The sequence below is a fragment of the Cornus florida genome, unplaced genomic scaffold (assembly GCF_030987335.1).
Source record: "Cornus florida cultivar Cherokee Brave unplaced genomic scaffold, ASM3098733v1 CherokeeBrave_3.0.0_Hap2_Chr02, whole genome shotgun sequence".
Classification (NCBI taxonomy): Eukaryota; Viridiplantae; Streptophyta; class Magnoliopsida; order Cornales; family Cornaceae; genus Cornus; species Cornus florida.
The window spans coordinates 46,089,119-46,097,732 of record NW_026775572.1 but is presented as its reverse complement, the minus strand read 5'-3'; the positions used below and the strand labels follow the sequence as shown (position 1 = coordinate 46,097,732).

General features: G+C 35.2%; 1 protein-coding gene across 1 annotated transcript; it reads right to left on the bottom strand.

Moving 5' to 3' along the window:
- Window positions 1-780: 780 nt before the first annotated feature.
- LOC132296179 (receptor-like protein 7) lies at window positions 781-3,479 on the bottom strand. Its single transcript, XM_059794400.1, has 2 exons — window positions 1,306-3,479; window positions 781-1,259 (listed from the first exon to the last, which is right to left on the bottom strand). Exons 1-2 carry the CDS (start codon window positions 3,446-3,448, stop codon window positions 781-783), a joined length of 2,622 nt encoding a protein of 873 aa, XP_059650383.1. The 5' UTR covers window positions 3,449-3,479.
- Between the last annotated feature and the right edge of the window lie 5,135 nt (window positions 3,480-8,614).

Here is an 8,614-nt window from a genome sequence, read left to right as displayed (position 1 = left end):
TTTTAACACGACATGAGTGTTTTTTTCTTTTTCTTTTTTTACTGAAAACGTAATATGCTTTTTGGCGATATTAACTAGATAAGGAAAATACAGAGAACCGGACAGACAAAGATGGATGAACTAGATGAGGAGACAGAAAGAACGAAGAGGAAACTAGGGAGCGAAAATCGGGGAAGACTTATTACTGTATTTTTACCGCGCAAAGAAAAATATCGACGTCTCATAGCCAAATGGATTCGGACTATAAAGCATAAATGGGTCCAAACAGTCGGACCATGAATACAAATGAATGAAACTTTTATAATTTTTATAAAAAAACTTGGTCAAGAAAAAAAGTTGTCAAACAAAAATTATTGATTTGAAAAAACTCATTTTTCTTTTCTTAATTACATTCCTCACGAGCGAATCAAGACTATTATTTGACTGAAGTGATAAAAAGAAAATAGTTAGGCCGTGGCAAAGATTACTCTAAACATAAATTATATATATTGACAATGCAAAAGCTCATAGGTGTCATTATAATTTACCCTTAAATTTAAGAATGACTATGAAATTGAAAATAAGAGTTTCATTACACCTGTTCCTTCTTTCTTGCATGGCGTAAGAAAAATCAAGTTCAAACTCACAATATTTTGTCCATGGTTTAGGAGGAAAAAATATTCATATGATATGTATATAGAGTGTCTAACTCTTTATACATTCTAAAAATTGTTGAACATTCAATTTTGGAGGAACAAGTAAAGACTTGAATGTTTGATGTAGAATTGATTGCTCAAGCTTTTATGACCTGTTTGGACCGCTAAGGGGTGAAACATTCACTCGATCATCATTGCCAACCAAAAGATTGTATGACACATTCAAAACCGAAAGAAATGTAAGACTTGCAAGTTGTGTTGGGATCATCCCGGTCAACTTGTTTCGTGAAAGATCAAGTGATTCGAGCTTCTTCAAGTTTCCTAATGATGTTGGAATTGAGTCTTGGAGGTCATTGTACGATAAGTTGAGAAGAACAAGCGATTTGAGATTCCCAACAGTATCTGGTATTTTCCCTTCAAATCTATTGTTTGAAAAATCAATGGAGGTAAAAATAGTAAAAACTTTCACCAGCTCCACCTCTATCCCTTTATAGATGACATTCACTCGATCTGAATAGTAGTGTCCAGCAGTATATTCAGAAAAGTAGAGATAACCCAGATTATCAAACATTGGTTGTGCATTATCATTGTCAATCATCATTGCCTTCCAATTTGAGAAGAAGCCTGACGATAGAGTGCCGCCAAAGTTGTTTGAAGCAATTAATGTCACCTTGGAACCTATTAGAGCGCAAAACTAAAACATGTAGGCTTGATATGTTCTCCAAAAAGCACGGAAATCTATCACTTACCATGTTATTGCCAAGGTTTAAAACCTCCAACCTTCTACAATTTGACAATGATTTTGGAATCTGCCCTTCCAAACGATTGCCACTGAGATCCAGAGTTTGTAGATTACAATAGTTTGGAAATACAGTCAAAACATTTCCACTAAGTCTGTTATTTCGCAGATTCAGTACTCCAAGAGTACTAGTACTCCTTTGGATCAAACATGATGGTATTGTGCCACTCAAACGATTATTAGACAAATCTAGAACTTGAAGGTATCTCATATTGCATACCGATTGAGGAATGTTTCCAATGACGCTATTATTTGAAAGAGAGAAGAAAGAGGCATAGGTGAGGAGACTACCAATAGTAGGAGGGATAGAAGAGCTGAAATTATTACTTGAGAAGTCAATGTATTGAGCTGATTCTCCTGGTATTGGGATTTTTCCAGAGAGCAGGTTAGAGTGTAGGTCAAGGAAAAGAAGGTTGGGGTGTAAAACATGCGGTTCTTGCAAATCAACCAAGAGATTGTGAGAGAGATTCAAGTAAAGGAGACTTCCATTCCCAACTTCCCAAATCCAGTTTGGTATTTTCCCTTCAATTTGGTTGTCTGAAAGGTCAAGGATACAGAGAGACAGTGGTCTATAAAACTTTTCCAGTTGTATTGGGCCACTAAAGTTGTTGGAATTGATCATAAGACGAATAAGCCTTCTGAGCTCAAAGAAAGACATGGGTATTGCCCCCTGTAAATTGTTACTACTCAGATTGATGACCTCTAGTAGAGAGGAGGAAGCATTAGAAAATTCATCAACTTGACCATCAAATTTTTTCAGCGATGGGAGTTCTAAAAGAGATGACGGAATGCTTCCATTGAGTGAATTTTGACTTAAATTAATCATAACAAGATTCAATAGGCCTTCAAAGTGGGTGGAAGGAACTGTACCCGTTAAATGATTATGGGATAAGTCTATGTAGGAGAGGTTCTTTGAAAATGATGGGGTTGGACCAATAAACATATTGTATGACAAATCCAAATAAACAAGTTGAGTAAGGTTTTCCATTGAACTTGGGATTGCTCCAGTTAAGTTGCAATTCTGAACATCTATCGTGGACAACATCTGAAGATTACCAATAGAATTTGGTAATATCCCAGAAAAATTTGTGTGTCTAAGAATTAAGGTCTGGAGAGATCCATTCTGGAAAAATTCTGGAAAAGAACCCTGAAGTAATTCATTGGCTGATAAGTCAAGTTTATGTAGAGTTGGCACATGGAAGATGTTTTCCGGAAATGTTCCCTGCAAATTAGAATACCAGAGAAGTAATTCTGTCAAATTGGTGAAGTTTGCAAAGAAATTTGGAACTGGGGCGGACAAATTGTTATGACTCAGATCGATCACCGAAAGGGATCGGAGATTCTCAAGGGAAGAACAAAGAGGACCTGAGAGATCACAGAAAGACAAGCTCAAGACTCGCAGATTAGGGAGTGAAGAAGATATGGCTTGGCACCATTCCTCTCCCTTGGACGATATATTTACACCATCAAGACGGAGTTCTGTGAGCTCCGTGAGATTCTGAACAAGTAATTTTAGATTTGAGTTGCCAAGTTTTAAGTAGTAATTCCCAGAGAAATCCAGAGAGACCAACCTTGTCAAACCTGAAATCCCAATAGGAAATTGTCCTGTCAAGTCTGCATATGACAAATTCATATATGTCAAACTAGTTAGCTTCTCAAACCCAGATGAAATTTGCCAAGAGCCGAAGCTGTTTTTAGCAAGATTCAGACTTTGAAGATACTTGAGATTGAAAAGGCTACTTGAGTTGTGGATTCCGCCAGAGATTGATTCATCGCTTAAGTCGAGACCAATAACACGACCCATATTGTTGCACGTTACACCACTCCACTCGCAACAATCCATATTATGGTTCCAGAGCACCAGCTTGGTTGAATATGCAGAGTTGAATATGAGGCTATTCTTTAACTGGAGCAACAAAGTTTTGTGATGGTCTAAACATTGGGCGTATACTGGAGTGATAAAGATCGAGTGTGTGGTGATCAAGAAAAACCATGGGAATAGAGGAAACCTCATATTTAGGCAACAAGGGAAGACGAAGTGAAGAACTATTGTAGCAGGGGGTGGTTTTAAAATAGAGCTGGGGTTGACCCATAACTATTGTATTCTGGCATATATGAACATCATTCCAAGTCTATTTTTTTGGGTTAGAACTTGACTCCAAGTCTTCTTCTTCGTCTTATTTATTTATTTTTGGCAAATACTTGACTCCAAGTCTTTGTATTAGCGAGTCTTGTGCTTGGCTTATTGTTTAAAAAATTTAGAATTTAAATTTTTGCAATGACTTGTAATTTCGACACTTACCTATGAAAGATGACTGTGTTTCTCATGTTGAAACTGTGGCAGGTCTAGGGGTAGAGTGCTGCAATATATCTGAAAAGCAGATAGAAGAATTAGGTAATGGATTTCTGGATTTGATTTCAAGCAATGTCCTGAAACAGCATTTATTGCATCCACTTATTATTGGGCCATTTGATTGTTATGGTGAACAGTAAAAATCCTTAGAGCTCACTTTTAAAAATTTTGAGTGAGTTTTAGATATCTAAAGGAAGGCAAATTGTTTTTGAAGGTCATTAACACTGGTGGGATATGATTGATTTCTTACCATCAAAAAAAAAAAATGTCATCTATGATCCCATGGATGAGAAAAACCTCCTTCTGCCCATTGCACAGTGCAACGGCCGAAGGGCGCATCCGAACCGTCCGTGGAAAATACGTGCCCGTGCGTGTATTGCACGCATAGTAATAAACGGTCCGATGTGCTCGTTGCACTGTACAACTGGCCCAAGGAATTTTTCTCCCATAAAGATGGACTTCCACATTCTTTAAATGTATCTAAGATAAGACGAATAACAAGGAATCTTCTTGTTTTGTCTTCAAAATGATTTATTTGTTGATGTTTGTACTTTTGGTTTCATCCTCTATAACCCTCATATATCCATGATCAAAGCAAGGAATTTTCGGCTTGCTTGGTAAATTGTTTGAGAGCGTAGATAATTTTATTCTTGGGAGTTCAAACTACAGTTACGTAAATTGTTCTTTAAAAATTGAGTATTGCCTCTTACTATTTTAATTACTACAAACCATTGAAAGAGTCTTCTAAATCCATTGTTCGTCTGTTTGCTGGTAGAGTTTTCTAACTTGTCATGTAGCATTTGTGATAACTGAATGAGCATCCCTTGCTAATTCATGAATTCAAAATGTTGACAAGAAAGAAAAATACAAAAAGAAAAAAAAATACTAAAACAAAATTATATGTTGTTGTCTTAGTCACAAAAATATAATATCACAATATAACTAATGCGACAAAATAATAATAATAATAATAATAATCTTTTTTAATTTAGCGGCCCAGGATGTTAGCATTGTTTTTTCTTATTCATCTTTTTATCACTCTAGATATTGAAAGGTTGATCATGAAATTCAACACATAGAGAAATATGTATATCTACATATAAAATAGAAAAAAGTAGGACTTACTGGTAAATTTATATTATAAATTAATGAAGACTTAAAAGGCCATCTGACTTTAGGGGCATTTTGCACAATTATGAAAGGTGACAAGGGTTTTTTACTCAAAAGCTGTTCAATGGGTTGGTTTTTTGCAAAAGGTTAGAAGGTTAAAATGACAATCTAACAGAAGGGGTAATTTGTAAAATATAGAAAAATACAAGGGGGTTTAACGCAAAACTGAAAGTTCATAAGATTTTTCAGTATCTTGAGGTATAATTAGGGGTATAAAAGGAACCAATACCCTGTGCAATTCAATTAAGAGCTTGAGAGAGAGAGAGCGCCTACGTAGTGACCTAACTTTTAACATTAAATGCATAAACATGTTTACTCACTAAGGAAGGGTTTGTTTTCCAAAATATGGTCCAAGTATACCATATATTATATAGTACTATTTATTTAAATATTATGTAAAAATATAATATTTATATATGAAAGAAGAAGACGTGTCGGTTTGAACCAAGGTTGTTAAAATCGGGATTCTAGGCAGAATCGTTTTGGGCTCCGTAGAATCGGAATCGTAGAATCGGATCGTGAATCGTAAGATTCTACCAAATTGTGAAAAACAATTGAAACTAACTTCTTAAACAATAAGATCTGTAAAATATAACAAAAATGAGGTCAAAACACACAATATTACATATCCATGAGTTCACAAATCTCAAATCCTAACAATATTTCAAAGTCCGAATATAAATAAAAGAGAATTTAACTCAAAATAACATGAATTTACAAATCTCAAATCTTAACCCATCCATCTCCAAAGTTAGAAAATAAAATTACATATCAAAAGTAAACCTTTTTTTTTTTTTTTTTTTTTAACTCTATGCAAATTTTTTTTTTCGAAAACTGAAGAAATAAAAAGACCTTTTTGTCTACCAATCCAAGTGTTACAGTGTATGTGACTTTATTAGTCACAAGTATGAAATTAATCAAGAGTTAGCACAACAAAATATGAACCACGCGTTAACTTGACCTCATTATATTATCAGTTTAGACTACAAGATTATACATTGGCTGGCATATTCGGCAAGTCTTTTAAGCTTTTAAATTACTTTTAATTTTTAATATATATGATAAGCCTTCAAAAAAAATTAGTCAAATGAAACCAAAATTTGCCTAAACCTGTTAGTCACGAGTATGCATCCTTGAGATATAATTGATCATTTTAATTTTTTATAATTAAACACAAAAATATATTATGAAACATCAACATGCATGGTAAAAATAATTGATATATATACATATATATATTTCTTTTTCTGCCACTAATGAAAAATAATTTATATTTTATAGAATAAATATTTAACTTTGTATACTACATTTGGGCCAGGCCTCTTTTATTTTGTAGCCCAGAAGAAACCAACCAAAAAATAAAAGAAAGCCCAAAAATAAAGCCCAAACAACCAATTTCGTAGAATCGGTAGAATCGTGTAGAATCGTATGATTCTACCTCCGATTCTACGATTCTACCCCCGATTCTACCGATTCTACCCCCGATTCTACTAATTGAACGATTCTGCTGCGATTTGACTCGATTTTGAGTTCTGAGTCGTAGAATCGTGCGACTCTATGACTCAGAATCGCGATTTTGACAACCATGGTTTGAACAATTGAAACTAATGGAAAAGGAAAATTACACGGTCTCTTGAAGAACTCCTTGGTATATATAAGTTGACCAAATGCCGGTGATGCAGAAGGCAAGCACCAGAACACGGCGGAGTCCGGCGCTGTGAGACTCCATCAAAGGGCTGGAGATCACCGAAAACACCAGATCCGGTGAGTAATTACTTATAATATATAGTTTAATAAAATAAAATAAAAATTATAAATAAAGGACCCTGATTAAAAGTCGAGGCTAGAATTTTATTCTATATCCTTAAGATAGATTTGTCCCGTTATGGTGCTAACGGACTCAGTGGCGTTTATCTCCCAAGATACAACGACTTGTCTACCTTTGGTAGTAGTACTGCAGACCAAAGGAATAGGCAAACCGGCTTAATGTAGTACTCTCTGACTCGAACTCGGACTCGGACTCGGAGTGACTGACTAAGGCTCGAACCCACAGACTAAAGAGAGAAGGAGGAAGAAGAAAATTCAGAAGAAGAAAAGAATTCTCTGAATTTTGGTGTGTTTGTAAATAACCCTAAAGGGGGGTATTTATAGGAAACAATGTGCCTTTTTGGGTATGGGTGCAACCATGGGTCATGTTGGTTCATCACAAGTTGAATCCCTTTAGAAACAGATGCAACTCTTTGGAAAATAGATGTAACTCTTTGGAAATAGATGCAACCCTTTTAAAAAAAAAAAACTATATTCAACCCTTTAAAAAAAAAAACTAACTTTTAATTTAAATTCAAAAATCATTCACCTATTTAAATAAGCTCAACCCAAAAAGAAAGGCCAATCCAAAATTTCATTTAGTAAAAAGAATAATCGGACTTTACAATTAGGCCTAGGCCCAAGCCCAAGCCCAAGCCCAAGCCCAAGCCCAAATCCCAAATTTGGCTTATTTAAATTTCAATTGGTTTCAACATATTTTCCATGTGGGACAAACACTTCCCATATTTTGCATACCCATTTAGGCTTATCAAAACACTACACTTTTGAGCTAATTTCTTATTCACCCATAAACGGATTTGAGAAAGTAAATATACCACATTCATCTCCTTGCGGAGAGAAACGCGCTCGTTCTAGAGATCCGCAAAAAATTCTTAGCGGAATCTATTCCAAATCTCATCCAAAGTTTATGTTTTTAATGCCCCCGTTTCCAACAATCCCCCACATAAATGGAAATTTGCGTAAAATACAAATGAAAAAGATACAGACACTAGAGAGAGTATTATTGGAAAGTTACTATATCCGGATAGGTAGCTTTTGGCCTTGAACCTTCCCTAGTGTATTACTATCGGATTTACTAGCTAATCAATGAACATGATGTCTTGAACTATTCAACCATTGATGTAAACCAAGACAATAGCAAACACACAGTTCCATCTTACACAAACTCGGTTCTCACGGTTGTATTCATATGGCCCTGAACAACTCCTGGTATTTCATGAGCGCTTTAGAAAACTTAGCCTTATAAGCTTTTATAGAAGCGGCCCCACTTCACGATCACGATCCGATTCTACGGAGCCCAAAACGATTCCGTTACTTACGATTCAAACCCAGAAGCAAGCAGATATCACGCACGGTGCTGCAATTAAACTCACCAAACCCTAGTCTTTTCTCTTATCTCATCCAAATTTAAAGGCTTAAAATTTTAGTTAAAAAATGACCCATCTTTCCATAAACATCCAGCATAAGAGATTCCCATTAGAATTTGCCAAATCGAAGAGAGAAAGATGGATGAACTAGAGGAGGAGAGAGAAAGAACGAAGAGGAACCTAGGGAGCGAAAATCGGGAAGGAGTTTTACTGTATATATATTGACAATGCAAAAGCTCACAAATGTCATTATAATTTACCCTTAAATTTAAGAATGACAATGAAATTGAAAATAAGAGTTCCATTACCCTGTTTCTTTCTTGCATGGCCTAAGAAAAATCAAGTTCAAGCTCACAATATTTTGTCCTTGGGTCACGAGGAAAAAATATCCCCATTGTATGTAAGTAGAGTGTATAATTCTTTATACATTTTAAAAATTATCGAATATTCAATTTCGGAGGAG

Coding starts and splice junctions, on each gene's coding strand:
- LOC132296179 (XM_059794400.1), bottom strand. CDS start 3,448: ATGAGGTTTCCTCTATTCCCATGGTTTTTCTTGATCACCACACACTCG. Junction 1,260..1,305: donor GCGCTCTAATAGGTTCCAAG/GTGACATTAATT, acceptor CTCTATCGTCAG/GCTTCTTCTCAAATTGGAAG.